Raw genomic sequence first — 19,340 nt, forward strand, 5'->3', positions numbered from 1 at the left:
AATGTTCCTGCTCTGCATAATAGCTGCTAATTTTTGGTTAACTCACAGGACAGGGTGAACTTCAAATGTGACTGATTTTGGCTCCTTTAAGAAGTATTTCTTTTCCTATAGAAAAAGTGCCAAGTAATGAAGTGTGCATATGCCCCGGGGGAACAGAGAAATTTCCATCCCTTAACCTATTGATTTCCATTTCTTTTCAGTTCTTCCCTTTGACAGGCAAATTAAAGGGGTAGAGATCATTATGGAGTTCACTGCCCTCTAGGGCTATGTCTGGCAAACCTTAATATTGTCCCTGTCTTGGCAGCTGGGAAGTTTTAGAGGAGTTACTTGAATTGGCTTCAATAATTACTGCACCAAATTAGAAATCTGGGCATCGCTAGGGAGCTTGTGCTCCCCAATGGATTGTGAGGGTTTGATTCTTCATTATCATGTTGTCATCCAGCCCCCTCTGCTACAGGGTTTGTCCGCATTTGTGATAAACTTCTGTTTTTGGGAGCTCATAGCTTGGCTGTAAGATTCCTCTGGTGACTGAAACCTGCTATAAAATGCCACTGCCTGGAGAGCAGTTAAGGCAATACAAAATATGAATTAAACACGCTTTGGTTTACTTACATCATGCCCAGTACCCAAGGCAAAAGGCTGAATGCCCAAGTGTGAAGTGATGTGGTTTAGTGAGAATGGATGTTATTGGGTAAAATGTTGGACTTGATGATCTTGAAGGTCTTTTCTGACCTTAATGATTCTGTGATTCTCTTCTGTGTGAGCTCATTTGAAGAGAGTTCAAAGCACTGTGTGTGCACAGTTGGTGCCTTGGTGCCAGTCAGTTCTGCTGCCTTTGTTGGTTTGGGACACTGGATGTGTTGGGTGGGACCTGCTTTAACTCCAGGCTCTCTCCCCTCCAGTGGTGGGTTCCTGACCTCCTGTGAGGCCGAGCTGCAGGAGCTGATGAAGCAGATCGACATCATGGTGGCTCACAAGAAATGCGAATGGGAAGGGCAGACACAGGCTTTGGAAGCTTGTCTCAGTGCTCGAGAGCAGGAACTTTCCTCTGCCAAGGCAGCTCTGCAGGAAAAACAAAAGGAGGTACCTTGGTTTCATTACTATTTTTTTGTTGGAGTCAGCAGTGTGTTTTACCTGTTAGAATCAGGAAATCAGGAATAGAATTTTTAAAGGACCTGTTGGAACAAGGTGTCTAGTTCATAACTCAATCCAAGGCAAGTGATCCACTCCCCTAGGGTTGGTGGAAGTCCACATATTGAACTGTTAGAGTTATTAGAGAGAGCCCAGGGGCACTGGTTCTGGCTACAGCTGTAATGGACAGCCCAGCAACCTGCAGTCATTGGTAGACAAAACCCATTTCCTACTATATAAACTACACCAAGAAAACCATTTCCTACTATGAACTACACCAAGATATTGCTGGGAAACTCTCCATGGGCTTTTTTACAGAGCTCTGGTTTTGTGATCTTTAAATGAAAGCCTGAGGGAAGTGCAAAAAAAAAAAATCTGTATTGGTGGAAAATTATTAGTAAGTGAAGTTTTTGTGCAGGATGTGGACCATAAGGTGCAGTTGAGCCACAGGATTTAATTTGCAAGAATGATGATTTTTATCATGTAGGTTATTGTTGTTATTATCAATTTTGTTTTCTCAAGACACTTGAAATGTCTCTTACCACCAAAAGCAAACATGGATTTCAAACTGAACTGTAAAGTATGTTTGAAATCACTGCTGGAGTATATTCATGCTTTTGGTTTAGTCATATGAATTTTCTGTGGGTTTTCTTTTAATTTTAATTTGTTGGCTTGTGACCACTCAGGTTGTGGTTGGGAGAAAAAAAAGGGAGAAAAATGAGTCTCAGGAGCAGCTGAATCAATGTCAGGGGAGTCTTTTCTATGAGCTTCAAAACCCTTTTCTTACTTTCTCCTTGCTATTAGGATTCTCTCCTTTCTCTGAGCATAGTAATATAATGACATGGCCAAATTTTCTCTTGGTAGATAGCTTGAAATCATAATGCATATTTGTGATGAGTTCATGAAAATACTGGATAGAAGTAGGCACAAGCCAAATACGTCAGCTTTGTCCCCAGGAGTGAAATCCAGGAACTGGCTCAAAACAAGAGACCACAACAGAAACAGTTGTGGCCCCAGCCTGCCAAAGATTTAGGCACAGCTTTCATCTATTTCATAATGATGGGTCCCACTGAACTATCCATGTATCTACTGGCAATAAAGCCTACTTCTGTTGTGTTTATTTGCTTTTTATCCCTTTGTTCAGGTTGGCATGCTGCGTCGCCAGGTTGAGGACGTGGAAAAATCCAAGCAGGACATGGTTAGAGAGTATGAACAACAGCTGAAGAAGTTCCAGGAAGAGGTGAGTTGCAAAAAGAGAAGTTTGGTTTCTAGTTCCCAGTTGATGATGGATCAATTACTTTGTGTCATTGTTTTTGTTTCAATGCTTTAGTTTTAAAACTGCTCACTCTGTTAGTGTTTGTGTGCTTAGCAAAAAGAGCATTGAGCATAGATAAAGTGACATTTGTATGGCTCAATTGGCCTGTTTTTTGGGATTTGGAGGAACTTGGTGACAGACAGAGAACTGTTGGAGTAGAAATGTTTTTATATGTTGGACATCTGCAGAAGTTCACTGCAAGAATGTCCTGTGTTTGCCCATCCCAGTCACCACAGTGCTGGTTCTGGAGCTGTCAGAGGTACAGGCAGCAGCAGTTTGCTCTTTCAGCATTTCTGAAATTCAAAAAGGGTGGAGATGTAACCGGCCTGGCTTGTGTGAGATCAGGAAATAACGGTGGTGTGTGGTCTCATCTTTTTGCCTTTGTTAACACTGATGACTTAAGCAGGGATTTTGTACTCTCAAGGAATATTAGTCTTAATACCTTTTATAAAAACCAAGTGTATGTAGAAAATGCTGTTTGACAGTAATATCAGAGCTTCCATCTCAAAGCCTCTTGCTCAGTGCAAGGTGATACCTGTCCTGCAGGTGGTACAACAGCATTCCAGATTTATGCCTGAACTCCTTGCCTGTCTGCACTTGCCAGTAGCAGGGAGTGAACTGGCATGAACAGCTCATAGAGCACTGACCTGTTTTCTCTGGAGGGCTGGGCCTAGCTCCTGCTCACTGTAAGCCATAAGTGAAATTAATTTGGTAGTCTCTGCTCTGATGACAGAAGGCATCTTTTCTCATTTAAAAACACCTCACTATTCCATATGACTAACAGGCTTCATTCGCTGGCTGTTCTCACTGGAATTGTGGATAAGCTCAGAGCAAAGCTGAGGTACATTGGCAGATCAGCCTAAATTGCTGTGGCTGAAATACAGCCTGTGTGTTTTGGCCTAAATTGCATTTTGTGGGTATTTTACCTACACAGTATTAATGCTGATGACATTGAGCTCCAATATTCCTCAGTCTTCTGTTCTTAGTGCTGTTTGGGGAAATTATTTCTGTCTCTGTTTACCACCATTTCCAGTGCAATTACAGGTACAGTGTCTAACTTACTGAGACTGTGGAAAGAATAAACCTCTTATCTCCTGATATGTTTGGCAAAATATGTTGGTATTAACTCTAAGCCTGAACATCTGTCTGTTCCCACTGAACACACCAAACTACTGAATGCATCAGGTCTTGAATCAGATATTTTTTCTTCTCATGGTCCTTTTGTTCATCCATGGGCTTAGCTTTGTCAATCAGTAAAACAGCAGTAATGGCTTTTCAAATTCATGTGGCTATTTGGAAGCCTTTTATTTAATAGTTAAGTAGGGGGGAGCTCATCATATGAAAAATTCTCTGCAAGTTGCAAGTGATTATTTGCACGGAGGGTCATTTAAATGTCAAGAGTTTTTTCCTCATTCCTGCTTCTGATACAACTTCAGCATCCTAGCAGCAGGCGTAGGAGTGATATTTTCTGTTGGCATTCTCCACTCATTGTAAAATACACAGTGTATCTAAGCAGAAAATGACAGATGAAGTGGTGTTGATATTATGGGTAATGGCAATTCTCAAACCTTCCTAAGCAGGAGACTTCCAGTTCCCACCTGAGCTGCACAAATGTGTTTTGATCACACAAGATTTATCCGTGTGTGGTGTGGGGGGTGTGCTCTTGTGGGTGAGCAGATCAGCCACAGGTGCTGCTGGCTCTTCCTGGGGCTGGGAACCACCTGTAGAGAGGGGGATGCTGAGTTCTTGCTGCATTGACAGCTGCCTGTGAACCTCCATCTGATCAATATTTCAGTCATGCTTTAATTATGGTTAGAGCTTTTGTTAAAGCTGCTGATGTCATGACTTCAGTGGCATCTTGCTACTCTCATACAACTCGTGTGTTTTGCTGTGCTGTTGGAATAAAAGACTCATTATCCAAATAGAAGCCTTCACTTGGGAGCTGTGTGGCCTTGATGAGGGCATTGTTTGTGTGAACCACTTTCAAAGGGCTGTTTAATTCTTGCCTTGGGGCCTTGAGCAAAGCTCTCTCTTTCACTGTATCCTGCAGTTGTCCCGGCTGAGGAGGAGCTATGAGAAGCTGCAGAAGAAAAAAACAAGGAGCAGAGGAGAAGCTAACAAAGGACAAGAGGAGGACAAATTTGAATTGAGCCGACTGACCAGGAAGCTGGAGGTATGTGGTGAAAAAGCAAGTGCTGACCAGCTGATAAGTATTAACTGCCTTACTGGGCTTCACTGGTGACTGAACTGTCCACTAGGAAGTGCACAGTGACTCCTGCTTAAGGAGCACTGCCCATCCACTCTCCAGGTGCAGCTCTTCTCAACTGCATGTGTGATAAAGGCAGTTTCATGTGCTGGGGCCTCTGACTGCACTGCATAAACCTTAATGCTGTTCTTACCCTTAGACTAAATAAAAAGAAGGAGGTACCGGAAGAGTGACTAATTATGTGAATGGAATGAATCCCAGTGTGGGGAGGTTGTATTCTCACTTCTTTGAGGAGGAGGGAGCTACATGTCAAACTTCTTCTCAACCCTGTCTCATCTTCTAATCTTTCTGCTCTGCTGAGCTCAACCCCACTCAGTTTTCTCCTCCTGAGAGATGTGGTAACAACACACATCTGACTGATGTAGTGCCCAATTTCTGGAGCAGAGATTAGCAGTCAAATTCTGTATTTAATTCTTGTCATCTTGGTGATTTCAATAGCAGCATGTTTTGGAAGCTAAAGCCAGTCTGAATTGTTAAATCCCTGACAGCAAAGCCATGAAATCAGCCATGAATGTTTTGGCACTTAACATTTGTGAGCTTTACCTCGGGTGGGGAGGGAGTGCAGCGAGCTCGGTGTGTGAGGGCTCTGCACTGCTGAGCTGCTGCATCAGGTGAGTGGCTAATGGTTTCCCTGCTGGGGAAGGGTGTGAGGATATGGTGGGGAGAGAAGGCAAACATGGATGTGAACTGGAGGGGGATGTACTGCTCCAAGCCACCCCTGCTGTCCTTGCAGGAGTTCCGTCAGAAATCACTTGACTGGGAGAAGCAGCGCCTGCAGTACCAGCAGCAGGTGGCATCGCTGGAGGCGCAGCGCAAGGCTCTGGCAGAGCACTCCGAGCTCATGCAGGTACAATTAACATGTGCTGGAAGTTTCTGCTTTGTTTGTGGCAGGGAGGGAGAGGCTAATGAAATCTCTAGGCTCCCATCCAGTTCAGAGTGCCATTGAAGTGACTTTTAATGTTCTGGCGGAATAAGGTTTGCTTGTACGAGTGCTGTATGGAAAAAAGATCTGGAGTCTGTCATCAGAGATTAGATAAACCTTGTGCAGCTCTCCCTGCCATCACTCTAGTTAGCAGAGAAGAGAGTAGGATGCAGATTTCCTTGAGAGGCAGAGACCACAGCATATGACACTTTAAAATATGTTACATCATGTTGTCTTCTTGAAAGCTGTGTACTTGCCAGCAGATAGATACTTACCTTGTGGATCCAGCTCAGAGGGTACTGTTGGAACACAGTCTTCCCCTACAGCAGAGACTTCCATAAAATACTGAAGCAACAGCAGTTTTCAGCCCCCCACCCCTTTTTTTAGGTCTCTCAAAGGCAAGAAGTAGTGGGGCTGCTGTTCTGCAAAGCTGATGGCTCAGTGAATTAGTGGTGCTGCAGCAGAGCAAGATGAATTGACCTAGAGCACAGCTGTGAAGTCACACAGACACAATCACAGCAGACACTGATAAGAAGCTCTTGCTGGGGACTTTGCCTTAATGGGCTCCTGAGTTGCTCTTGAGTGGAAGCTCCTGCAAGGAGGGAGACTGTGATGACAGGATTGAAGCTGGCTCTGACAGGGGCTTTGTGAGAGGCTGACACCAGGAGATCTACAAATGCAGAGAGAGTCCTTGAGCAGAAGGTCTTGCTGCTCTGCTGTCTGTGTGTCGTTGATAGCTCAGTTGTTTGGGAACAGATGTGTCCTTGGAGCTCAGGCTGGGACACTGGGGCACAGAGGAACTTGTCTTACTGTGCAGCAGAAAACCAGGAGGCTGGGGAGGTTTTCCCAGAGCTGCATAGGTGCCTTAGGTGCACAGATAATGTGAAAAGACTGCCTGAATCCTCAATTGCTTTGAAAAGCCCAGCCTGGAAGTGCTAAATTTTTTGCCTTGGATGTTTTTGTGCATTTTATGTGCTTAGTTGTCTTTCTAGCACAAGATCAAGCTGAGATCCATGACCATGGAGTACTTCCCCTCTCTCTCCTTTCATCTGGCTTCCCCTCAGCTCTTCCAGAGCAGCTTAGGGAAGCCTGGAATTTTCCCCAGTACAGACCACCTTCTGGAGCACCTGCAGCCTTTAAAGTCAGCTTTTCCTCAAACCTGGAATTCTCTGCTGGCCTGGGTATTGTGTGGCTGGAAATAAGAGACAGCTTAAATGTTTTCTTAATGCAGAAATAAATGTTCAGGCAGTCTGATACTCTGGCTTCTTGGGTGAAGAAAGGCTCTGCTTTAAACTCTTGGCCCTCTTGATTACCTTTTCTGTCATGACTGTTTTAATAATAATAATAAGGCTATACCATAGCCATGCAAATGAGCAGTTCTTACAGTTTGTGTAAATCAAGGCATATGATGTTTCTGAAGCTGGCAGGCATTGCTACTCTTTGAAACTGGGAGGATAGGACTGCTCAAATATTTTGTTTGAACCTTTAAAAATTCAAAGATTTTGTACAATAAGGGACTACATGAAGTGAATGTTCCTAGAAGTTTATGTGAGAGCTGGCTTGTTAAATTTCACCAGCTAGCTGTGTGGAAAGAAATGCTATGAAATAAAGTACTGTGCCTATAAATTATAGAGCAGATATTGTCTGCTACTCATACATTCCTTGTAACTTTTTTGTCTGCCATTAGAACACTGAAAAATTCAAAATGAGCACTCCCCCAAGCTGCTGGAACCAGGTATTTACTGCAGAGAGCAAAGCAAATTGGCTGTTACAACTGATTTGTTTTGGGGCTATTTGGTGGTTGTGGCTTTGCAATTGTGCACCCTGAGCTGCTTTCTGTCCTGGTGTGGAATTAATGGTTGGGTAATCTCTGCCCTGTTTGGTTTACAAACTTTCTTACCTGCAGCCATTAGTCCTAGTCTAGCCTTGAGCTCATGAGCAAAAAATAGCAGGAGGCTTTGTGCTTAGACAAATCATACTTGGGCAGCTGGAGTGATTTCAGATTCTCATTTTCCAGATTCTCTCTGAACTGCTTTTGGAACCAAATGTCTCTCTTTTTTCATTTTATTTTTTACTTCTTCTGTTTGCCTTGGGAAGTTTTATCCATCGTGTAACCCTGGAACAATACTCTCCCTAATTCCCTGGGAGGTATCGTTGAGAATGAGAATGTGGCTCATTACACAAGAAATCAGTAGCTGTGTTGACTTAGCTTTGGTAGAGTTTTGGTGTTTTGCAGTTTAGCTCTGGCAGGTGCTTGCTGTTGCAGACACAGCTGGCCAGTCGGAAGCAGATGCTGGACTCGGTGGAGCTGGCGAGCCGCTCAGAAATCCAGCACTTGAGCAGCCGGCTGGAGAGGGCCAGGGACACCATCAGTGCCAACGAGCGCGAGGTGGAGAGGCTCAGCATGAGGGTGGATGGCCTCAGTGAGGACAACCGCATCATTCTGGAAGATCAGCACAGAGTTGAAGAGGAATTAAGGGAGTCCAAGACAATGTTAGAGGTCAGTGGAGGAGCTCTTGAGAAATGGGGTCTGAAGTGGTGGGTTCCTGATTGGCATCAAAATTGGCTTTGTAGGCATGTGCTGCTCTGCAGTATTTCAAAGGGTCCTAAAATATCCGATCTACCTCTCGTCACATTGCAACTACCTGGTTTGGTCCATCTTGCAGCAGTCATTCCTTCTGCCTCCTGTGCAGGTGCTGCAGGATGAGAAGATGGAACTGAAAGCCACCTTGCAGTCTCAAGAAGATTTCATTAACAGCTCGAAACTGCACCAGGAACAGTTACAGAAACAGCTGGACAGGATGACTGAAACTCTTCACACAAAAGAACTCCTCATCAGGTAGCATCTGTGCCTTGCTGGTGCTTTGTCTCTTCAATCCAGATCCATGTTCCAGGTTCTCTCACTGAAGACAGTAGCAGCATTTTCATGCAGCTGGATCTGTATTGGTTGTATTTAACATAGTGCACTGCAGTTTATCACAAGCACTGTGCTGCCTTGCAGCATTTTTCAATTTGCATTGCTTTGGGAATTAGCAGATAATCAGTGAAGAGCGTGGAGGGAGTCCACTTTCCTCAGCTGGGTTTCTGGAGGCAGTGCAGGGTTTTTGAGGGTGTCTCTCCCAGGCATTTTCAGCCAAGTGCTGGAGGCCTTTCAGGGTTTGATAACATGCTTATTAACCTAGGTGAAAGTTCTCACTGGTTGGAGCTTGGTGAGGTAACTACATCTGTGACAAAATCATGTTGACCTTCTGCCCTGGCAATGTGCAGAGGCTGTTGGGTTCCGGTGTGTCAGGAGGTTTGGATGTTGGTCACCTACCAGGGAGGCCAACATCAATATAAAATGTAGTCTTTTTCAGTCAGCCTTAACTCAAGCAGGGGCTGTCATCCAGCTGCTGTGTTTGCTTACTCACACTGCACACAGTGGTCACCTGCTTTTAGGTGCTGTGTATTTTTCAGAGAACTCCAGGAAAACAGCAGTTATGTTCCCTGTACCAGTGAACTCAGACATGTTTCTGTGCTGGATTAAAGCTGCTGTTTCTGTGCAGGGCCTTGGAGGAGCGCTTGCAAGGGAAGCCATTGTCCTCTGCAGGGCTGGAGCTGGAGCAGGTGCTGCTGCAGCTGGATGTTGCCCAGAAGAAGGAACAGGACTTGCAGTCAGAGGTGTCTCGTCTTGAGAACAGGTAACCCTCTGCTTGCTCCCTCTGCAAGGGCAAGTAGTCCTGGAAAATAACACAGCACCTAATTGTGTTCATCAAGTTAGCCAGTGATTTTTATAGGCTTGTTTTAAATATCAAAGGGCCAAAGAAACCAAGTGCTATTCATTTTGCAGGGTAATAGTGACTGCTTTGCTAATTGGTTGGCTGCCTTTCTCTGCACATGGTGGGTGTTCTCAGGGCTCCAGCTTGCTTAGGCTGAGCACCTTCACTCACAATAGGCTAAGGAGTCTTTGTTTGGCAGCTGGTAAGAAACAGATTTTGACCTTCCTGTGAAGTGAGGGTTATAAACAAATCTGGCCAGAGAGACTGGGGACTCCCTGTCTCTAGAGGTGTTCAAGACCAGGCTGGATGGTCTAGTTGAAGGCGTCCCTGCCCATGGCAGGAGGTGGAATGAGTTGAGCTTAGGGTCCCTCCCAAGCCAAAGCATTTTGTGATTCTATGATTCCTCTCCAAGTCTGTGGTTTTCAGACTTGTGTTTACACATAAATTTTGTAATCTTAGTTTGTAAATAAACAAGTAAGAAACAGCTGTTATCTGTTAGATGAACTTCCTGATCTCTTGTGCAATGATTTTGGAAAACAAACCCAGGGGATTGGTAAGGAACTTGTAGGCTGAGTTTAGTTTCTGTTGTAATGGACATAAAGGACTGCCTGGAAGATCAAAGTTTCTCTGACCATTTCCTCCTCCTTGGGTTATTCTAATCTATACTTTTGCATTTGGCACCCAGCCTGGTGTCTTCAAATGCCAGGTGTGTGCAGCTGAGCGAGGAGCTGGGGGAGAATATCAAAGAGCTGCAGTCCCTGGAAGAAGACCAGACTGAGTCAAGGGCAGAGATTAAAAAGGTGACTTGGCTTTGTTCGTGGGGAGTGGGATGGCACTGGTGGGGTGAGCTGATCCCTGTGTGCCAGTGCCTCAGCAGTGGCACCAGGGCAGGGCTGCTGGCAGGCAGGGATCTGCTGCAGGTAAGGAGCACTCCTGGCAGAGGAAGGGTTGAGAGGACACCTGTCTGCAGGTGTCTGAAGCTGGCTCTGTGAGCATCTCCTGGGCCTCCCCCAGTACACCTGTACACTGTGGAGATACTTGAATTACTGCTGAAGGGGCAAATAGGCAAAATTATTAAGGTCTGGAATCATGAGTTTAAGCCTAATACAGGCTCCCAACAGGGTGAAGAGCAGAGAAGGAGTGAGTTTGCTGTAATATGTCCTGTCACACTTGAGGCAGGACTTCAAATGTGTCCTGGTTCCTTTATGTGTTTCAGGCTGGATATCTGGACATGTGGGCAGGGGCTGGGAGGAATGGAGCAGCTCACCTGCCACGAGGGGCTCACCCCAGAGCTCTGAGCACCCAAGGGGGGCAAGCCTTCCACTAGCTTGGCTCTTCATAATGGTCTGCATCAGCTCGTGAGAGCTTTCACTGGAGCCTGGTAGAGTGGAAGCCTCATTGAACCTGAGTGAAAAACCTCACTTGTGTGGAAATCCTTCATCCTTTATTCTGAACATACAGAGGTGCAGATCTTGCCAGAGATGTGTGCTTGGTTACACATCTAAACAGTCACACGGTAAATGAATCTCCCACAGGCTGCTGGGGAGGAGGGAGAGATTTATGAAGGCTGTTTCTGTTTTATATACTTGGGAGGCATTGAGGTGACATAGAGATAAATCACCATGTGAACAGTATTTACATGGGTAGGCAGAGATCATCTGGTTCAATTTTCTAAAATACTTGTAATTCTCAGAAAAATCCTGTGCGTTTGGGTGGTTTATATTTCTGACTAATGGAATGGAGTCCTGGGGAAGGAATTATGCTGCTGTTGGTCTGTCGTGCCACTGAATAAATATAAAGTGTGCCTACCAGCATATTGTATGTGGTGCAGGTCTGCCACCTCAAAAAGCATTGAATAAACCAAGATAAGGTATGGAAAAAGATGGCCATAAAGGATGGAGTGGTTTTTATACAAGCAACAGGTGAATGGAATAGGACTTAGCAAACTGGAAAAGAGATAAATGAGATTGAATGGACTGAAAATAAAATCATGCCTGACATGTGGAAAGTAAATAGGGAATGATAATTCTTTCATCATGCAGGGCCTAGTGGTCATCACACAGAGTTATGAAAACAAAGAGATGTATTTTTACCCTGTGCATAGCTGGCTGGTGGAAACTTGCCATGGGAAGCTTTAGTTGCTATGAGCTAACATTGATTCAACTCTAATATTGATTCAAAAGACTTAGGGCAAATTAATTCCTGGAAGAAAAAGACAGCTTGAGCTATTTAAAGTTACCATCTTTAAATTGTATCTTCAAATACCTCAGGAAGGCAGAGTGGCAAATTGCAGGGTTATATTTTCCGAGAGTTAGTGTGCTTCCCCAGTCATGGTGAACCTTTGACTCTCTGGCTTTGGCTACAGAAGTTGAATGATGAGCTGAAGAGGCTGTTGGTTTGATAAATTGTGGGTTTTCTCAAGTACCTCATGGCATGAAACTTCTTTCCAGTTGGCAGTGTGTGGTGTGGGAAGGGATTAGGATGAGGTGGCTCTCAATCAGGAAGGACAAGCACGTGCAGAGGGTTTGTTACATGGAGCTTTTTTGTTTTCCAGGACTGGGATTTCACATTCCCATGTGCAGTACTTTTGCTTTTTTAGCTGAAACATGTTTTGAAAGCTCATGGGTGATGTGTGCATCTCTTCCTCCAGCTGAAAGACCAGCTCTCTCAGGCTGAACAAATGCACAGCAGTGAGCTGGAGAGGATGAAAAGGGAGATCTCCAGGCTGACCCAGGAGCTGCAGCAGCGAGACATCACCATTGCATCAGCAAGTGGCTCCACCTCAGACCTGGAGCAGCAGCTCAGAGCAGAGATTGAAAGGGCAGAGAGGAAAGCAGTGGAGCACAGGGTAAAAAAGGCACAAGACTCTTATGCTGTCTGTTTAAGGGCTCTGAAGGCCTGGAACACCATCCTGGTTTTTAGCTACATTAGTAGTTTCTTTCTATCTTTAGCCTCTGTACAAAAGCTGAGGGTGTTGTGGGCCTGCATTGTGTTCTTTTTCTGAGCTTGTTGTTTGCCTTTGTCTCTTCAGGTACTTCTGGTCCAGCTGGAAACCTTGAGGCTGGAAAACCGTCATCTCTCAGAGATTCTGGAAAAAACAGAGTGTGGTAAGCTGAAGGTATGAAGGTATTGAGGACCAGGAGCTGGAAAGGGGCTAGCCTTGTGTACCTGCCTGGGAATAGTCTGAGGCTTTGCCTAGGCCTCTCAATGGGGGACAGAGCGTAGTGAACTTTAAACCCAAGCAAAAGAGGCAGTTTGAGAGGAAATAAGGAGCAGAAATATCAAGCATCTGCTCAGTCAGAGACTGGTAAGGAGAACTGCAGAAGCAGCCATAATTTCCATGTCTTCTCCACGGGCTTTGGCCCATGTTTTTTAGTACATTTCATTACACTTCCATTTTAAGCCACCTTGCCTCAAACCTTTGACTCTCACCCTGTGATGTCCTTTTGACCTGTCTGAGAGCTGTAACTGCTCTGGTCCTTGAAATGCTTGGGGTGAGAGGGTGTTCTCCCCTGGTGAGGAGCCTTTCAGCAGGGGGGAGCCTTTCACTGCTCCTTTCCATGAGTAGGATGCAGACTGGGAATATGGGCTGTATCTGTTGGGCAGTGTTCTTGGAAAGAGCCCTGTGGTGGGCTCCTGCAGCTGAACAAAACCTTCAAAGCTCCTGAGGCAGAGGGGAGAAGAGGAGCCTGAATGGCAGAGGTGCAGCTTTGGCAGAAATAATTAGTTGACTCATTTGTGAAGGAAGAAGTGGCTGGTTTGCAAGTTCTGTCTCAACTTGAGCAGAATGGCTGCTTCCCTGTAGGGGGCAAGGGCTGGATTCAGACAGCTGAGAACCTCATGAGAATATGTCAGAGCTTTTATCGTGTTAGATGTGTGGGACGCAAATACCTTTTAGTATTAGTTTGGGGTGATTGTCAAATGTGCCAAGTTCCTGGGAAAGTGCTGAACAGAAGCTTGTGGCTGGTGAGATGGATTAAAAACACAGCTTTCTGGAGGGCTGGTTTGAAACTGAAATAACCTAAGGCCCATTACTTTCTGCTTGAAAAGTGCCTGGTGGCTTTTGCCTGTGTGAATTCCCAAAAATGTGGCAGCAGTGTGAAAAGCAGGAAATCTTCCTTAAAAAAAAGCCCCACAGCCCCAAGGCACAGGAGCTGGATCTTGGCTGGCAGTCCTAATGCACATTTGGAAAGGCCTTAGATACTGAGCTGATGAGAATTAATTAAGCATCTAAATTTAATAGAATTGGCAAAAAGCAAGTGGGAATGTCACAGGGGTAGAAGCAGTGGAAATTATACCCACCTGGCCTAGTAAACAGAAGATGATGGGAAGAAGCAAGTCGTTCAGAGTTTCAGAAAGGTCAGAGGCAGGTATATCTGAACTATCCTAGGTCCATGTTTTCCTGTTTTAAAAGGTATCCAGTGGTGAGAGACACTGACCATCCCAGGCAGATCAGCACAGAGAGTCTGGATGCAGGCCCAATAAGGCATATCTATAATTAATTTTCTCCTAGGAAAGTCTTGAAGGTTTTGCCAGTCAAAATGAAGTTAGGGGATATGCCTTAAGGAATCTCTTGCTGGCCTTTGCTCTGGATGTGACTGTGGTGTCTTGCAAACCAGATTTTCTGACTTCTGCCCTTGTCTGTCTGTTAGGGGGCTGATGGCAGCCTGAGAGCACTCAGGGAGGACTACACTGCTGAGCTCCAGAAATTGATAGCTGAGAACCAGCAGCTGCGAAAGGACCTGGCAGAGACCAGGGCAAAACTGGGGGTCACTGCACAGGTGTGCCCAGGTGAACCTGAGGGCAGGGCTCAGCAGGGGCAAGGCAGAGAACCCAGGGATGTACAGCACAGGTGAGTGACCCCAGGGATACTGCTTCCTCAGGATGAGGGAGAGCAGGGGGTGTGTGGGGTTTAGTGGCATGCTGGGTGTCTCTCCAGTGCACTGTGTTTCTGGGAGAACACAAGGACTGGTTGGGAGTCTGCCTTTATGCCTTAAGCAGTGCAGTAGCTTTGAGTCCCAGCTGGTTTGTGTTCTGCAAAGCCAGCAGTGTTTGTCTTTTGTCTGCCTTTGCCTCTCTCTGGAGCAGCAGTCTGTGCTGTTTTTGGTGACAGGATTAGATGTGGCCCAGGCAGCTATGTTCCTTTCTGTTGCTGTGCTAGGATGTGCAGGCTGTGGGTTTTGGTATCTACAGTAGCAGAAGAGAGAGAGAGAATTCCACAGGGACTGAATGTGTGTCTGGAAGTGCTATGGAAACAAGTCTGGATTGCCAGGGCTGTTAGTAACATCTATGTTAATTGTTGCCTCTGTGTGAGTTTTTGCTGGAGTTCAGCTGCTAAGAGACAAACTCAGTTCTGTGCTCAAACCTGCCTTCCAGGGAAACACAGCACAAGCAGGATGAACACACAGGGAGGACACATCTCCAGCCTGACAGGACTGCTCAGCATCATCACAGGGACTCCCAAAGGTTTGGGGCTGCTGAAACAGGAACTGTGACCCCTGAGATGGGTGAGCCACCCTCCCAGAGCAGCAGCAAGAACTGCAGGGAGCCACGTGCCTGGCTGGGAATGGAGTCTGTGCTTCTTAGGGTGCATGAAAACAAAGATCTTGCAGATGAAGCATCTAAGCAGCCTGCCTTAAATCATCACAGAGAATCTCTGTTTTTGGTAAGCAGTGTACAGGGGCTACTTGCTGCTCAACAGCTGAAAATAGAGCTGGGTTCTTATCTGGCAAAGGGGATGGGCATTTGAATGCATGACCTAACTGCATATTATGTGTGATCCTCTAAGTAAATCAAATGTTAAACAGGGAAGGAAAGCCACTGCTGGACGGGTAAGACTTGGCCAGGAGCATCCATGTAGAGGCTCTTCAGAACCCCTTGGAGAAGAGCTTTGTGTTTGTGTGCTTGCTAAGTTAATTCCAGGAGCTCATGGTGCTGTACCTCAGTGTGTAGCAGGATCTGCTTCTGTCCCCTCAGAACTCTGCTTGAGCTTTTGGCTTGGGCCTGTAGTAGAGGCTCAGAGTGGATCTGGAGTGCTGAGTATGTCAGTATTTTACAGGCTCTGGGTGGCTGGTTGCTGCACATCTGTAAAGCACAGGGTGAGTTTTACCCCTTTTCAAACAGGCTGCAGCAGTCAGCACACTGAACTTAAAGCTGCTTATGCTTGCAGATGACAAAGCCTGAAATCCCTGCTTCACTGCACAAGGGGAGCCTGCTCTTTTTCCCACTTGCTGATGGTACTTTTTTCATCAGGAGCAGTGTTAGCACTTTCTCTGTCCTACCTCAGCTCAGTTGCTGAAGCACTTGACCAAGATATAGAAAGTTTGCACTGAATCACTTCTTCCTGTCATGTTTAGGGAGGGGAGAATGCTGAGCACTGGTCCTTGCTCCAGATGTGTTGCCCTAGCAGTGCTCAGAGCAGTTTCTCCTCTGTTTTTGCTTTGGTAGCAGTGACAACTATTAAACTATTGGCAATCTTTTTGTAGTCCAGAGAAGAGGCTCAAAGGCTAATGCACAGATAAGTGGAGGCTTGTCAGGTCTTTGATGAAGTTTATGACCAAGAACAGGTCTTGATTTTTCAAGACTAAAATAGCTTGTGCACATACCCAGAAAACAGTGTTGGGAACTTAGGGAACTGCAGTATTGTAAATGGAAACTCTTCAGGTTGCAAGATTGGACCCAAAGTGTGAAAAGTTCCACTTCAGGGGTCTGAGAAGCTCTAGGGCTTTATGTTTAATAGAAGAGAATGGGCTGCTTTTTATTCTGAGAGGTAGAATTATGATTTTTAAGGAAATGCAGATATTTTTCCTGGTGTTGACTGGGTCAGGCTCCAGTGTCTTTAAATCAATTCCTTTAGCACTAAGAGAGCAGAACTCTTATCAGTAGGCAGTAGTGAGGTGGGAGAGATTTGCCTGTTGTCTGTAGCCTTTTCTGTTTCCCTTTGTTCCTGGCTGTTGACAAGACCTGAAAACCACGAGACTCCAGGATTTGGAAATAACCAGTTCTTTTCTCTTGCCAAGACAGAGACAACTTGTCTGTAATGGAAAGCAGCCCCTTAGTAACCTTAATAGTTCATGTGCCAGCCCCTGTGCATGAGGCTTCTCTTCATCAACTTGTACATTAAGCCTGGTTTACAGTGTTGTTTTTGTAAGTTAATAACTTGTGGGTAAGTGATGTGAGGAGCAGGAATAGTTGTTGACTGTAAAGGAAAGAATCTGGAGTAGTTTGTTGACCATTGCTGGCTGGACTGAAGTGCTGTTCTGTGAGCTGCAATGGGAGTTTGGCCTGTACTTGCCTGTGGGATTTTACCAGGAGCCTATTACTTTGGGGAAGAAGAGGATGTGTATGAAAGAAAGCAGAGATATTCCCAGTGGGGAATATGTGGTAAAAAAACCCAGTCTGTCTGGCAGTGCTTTCCCTTCCCTGGACCCAAACTCTGAGGGGCTCCCATTGGGATTTTTATGGAGACAAGGAGCAGAATGATATTGCACCAGCACCCAGGGCAAACTCCTTGATATTCTGTAGTGATCTTCTCTAGCTCTGATTTTTTAGTAGTGATTTTTTGGCAGTGTTGGCCTCGTGCAGCAATCATTGCTGGCTGTTGGGAGGGATGTGACCTGTGATACAAATGGGAGATCTGAGTGCTTAGTCTGCCCACTAAGTTGGAAATGAGCCTCTAGGAGCATGTTCAGTGGTGTGCTTTGCAGATCAGTGGTGTTTCTAGCCAAAACTTGGAATGAAGGAATGCCTGATAATCCCTTTGTTTCCCTTTAGTGCCCCTTGCCTACAGCTTCTGTGGGATCCATTGCTGCACGATACCTGGAAGATGAAGAAGTGAGATCCCAGCACATCCTGGAGTGCCTAAATGCTCACATTGAGGAACTGAAAAAAGAGAGTGCAAAGATAGTGAGACGATTTGAACACCATGAATAATGTTCCTTGTGGAGTTGGAATGCTGGTTTCCTTATGTGCTTCCAAACTGTGAATGGGAAGGTGCCTGTATCCAGCTGGGATTGGAGCTTGAGTGAGAGGCCGTGTGTCCCACTTGGAGCTGAATCAGCAGGATGGGAGTTGAGGAAAAGGAACTCCTGTCTCCATGCTTGCTCTGATGAGGGGTGTTACACCACAAACATTTGAGTCAGCTTGCCATAGGTCAGAGACCTGCATCACAGCTATGTGCTCATTCACAAAGTTGATGGTATTTTTTAAAAGCAAAACATTTCCTAGTTTTTATGTATTTAAAGTATATTTTCTACGTGTAAAAGCATTGAAATAAATCAGAATGGCAAACACCTGTTTTCCTGTTTATACAAATACACAAAGTGACTCTTGTGCTTTATATTCCCTTCTCATCAGGAACTTGGATCAACACCTTTTCCATCACAGCATAGCTATGTTCTTCAAAGAACAGGGAATAAAATTCCTCTTTCCTTTAGGCTATCTGCATTTTTTCCAGTTAATTTGCCCTTAGTGGAATTTCTTAATATTTCCTGGTTCGTGTAGCTTCTGCCCTTTCCAATTTGTGTAGCATCTGGTGTCTTTATCTTGCTGTACAGGGTGCTCGAAGTACTGCAGAATAGCTGAGGAATGAGTGGCTGAATTCTGGATGTGGCTCTTGGAAAAGAGAAATAGGAATGAGAAATGACACTGGATAGGAGGAGAACCCACAAGCAGGTGAGGTTCATCCACATGTCATTGCAGCTGCTATGTGAGCTGGTGCCAGCCTGGGTTGAATCTGGACAGTCCAGTGGAACTGCTGCATCAAAATACATCTGTGACCTCCTTTGGGGAAAATATTCAGTCTTTCCTCAAGGGAAGTAAGTTGTCAGTGAGTGAACAGGACTTCTTTCCTATGAACTTGTTTTCTGTTGGGGTCTCTCTAGTTCTCCTGTGGCTGAGTCTTTATGGTCTTTGTGCAGGCAAACCTTGGGATGAGGACATTCCATGTCCATAAGTTTCCTGTTCCTTTCCATCAGCTTCACCTTGTCTTAGAGCAGCTTAACACTGTCAAGGAACAGGAATTCAAAAGCCACATGTACCCAGAGCCCAGCAATTGTGTCAGACAGGTGAGTTCAGCCAGGGGGTGCCTGGCTGCAGACTGGGGCTGCACTTGGGCATGCACCTCTGCATCCCAGAGTTTAGAAATGTTCCAATCCAAAAGTCCTTGTGTTTTGGCTTTCTTTTGGAGTTCCTTGCATGAGGATAAAATCTTCAATTGCATTCTGGATTGTCGTTGTGCAGCCTTGGTAATGAGGTGCTGAACTGCTCCCAGCTGGAGCAGGACTGTGATCATCCAGCACTGGCCTTGGATCGTCTGCAGAGCTGTCCATGGGTGTTTTTGGAACATCTTCCCTGTCTGACCAGATCTCAAGTAAGGACTTGTTGGGTGTGGGGCATTTTGATAAAATCTGAACAGCAGAATGCACCAAACTGTTTTCTCTTTGTAGATGAACCTATAGATGCACTGAGTGTAAGATATGCCAGAACCCTTAGGGATCCCTCACAGCCTTCAGTGAGGCCACTAATTTCATTTTTAAATTATACCTTGCAAGTAGTATTGTATTTCCTGATGGTTTGTCAAATTAGTTACTGAGTGTTGCATCATGCTGTTGGTGTTTTCAACAGTTAGGGAGACATTTTGCCTTGTTTCTGATGTGCTCTTCCATATCCCTTCAGAGATATTTGGCAGTTCATGTTGGCAGAAGGGAAGAGCAAGACTGAAGATGATCCATTTGCTTAATTAGCAGCTATAATCCTACAGTTTTATCAATTTCTAATACCTGTAATAAGCAGCTTCATTCAGGGAGAATTCATTCATCAGCTTCATTCATCTAAAAATTTGAACTAATGTAATCTAAAGTAGCATCTGCAGCAGGGGAACTGCTGAATTACTTCCCTGTGTTGGTGTGTGTGTGTGCTTTGTCTTTCCCCTTTCTCTCATTGCAGATG

At 45.3% G+C, this 19,340-nt stretch overlaps 1 protein-coding gene across 2 annotated transcripts in view; it reads left to right on the forward strand.

The window, feature by feature from the left end:
• The window catches only part of CEP63 (centrosomal protein 63), a 39,575-nt gene extending 21,874 nt beyond the window's left edge, over window positions 1-17,701 (forward strand). Inside the window, exons 6-19 of one of the 2 annotated variants that reach the window (XM_059478941.1) lie at window positions 903-1,083; window positions 2,276-2,371; window positions 4,497-4,619; window positions 5,446-5,559; window positions 7,322-7,369; window positions 7,901-8,134; window positions 8,328-8,473; window positions 9,180-9,314; window positions 10,078-10,192; window positions 12,043-12,240; window positions 12,424-12,510; window positions 14,045-14,244; window positions 14,769-15,057; window positions 17,166-17,701. In XM_059478941.1, coding sequence (XP_059334924.1) covers window positions 903-1,083; window positions 2,276-2,371; window positions 4,497-4,619; window positions 5,446-5,559; window positions 7,322-7,369; window positions 7,901-8,134; window positions 8,328-8,473; window positions 9,180-9,314; window positions 10,078-10,192; window positions 12,043-12,240; window positions 12,424-12,510; window positions 14,045-14,244; window positions 14,769-15,057; window positions 17,166-17,324 — 2,125 coding nt within the window. In that variant the 3' untranslated portion in view covers window positions 17,325-17,701. The remainder of the gene's footprint in view (window positions 1-902; window positions 1,084-2,275; window positions 2,372-4,496; window positions 4,620-5,445; window positions 5,560-7,321; window positions 7,370-7,900; window positions 8,135-8,327; window positions 8,474-9,179; window positions 9,315-10,077; window positions 10,193-12,042; window positions 12,241-12,423; window positions 12,511-14,044; window positions 14,245-14,768; window positions 15,058-17,165) is intronic. The other variant, XM_059478942.1, reaches the window with a different exon arrangement.
• Window positions 17,702-19,340: the final 1,639 nt, after the last annotated feature.

Source organism: Ammospiza nelsoni, chromosome 10 (assembly GCF_027579445.1).
Source record: "Ammospiza nelsoni isolate bAmmNel1 chromosome 10, bAmmNel1.pri, whole genome shotgun sequence".
NCBI classification, from domain to species: domain Eukaryota; kingdom Metazoa; phylum Chordata; class Aves; order Passeriformes; family Passerellidae; genus Ammospiza; species Ammospiza nelsoni.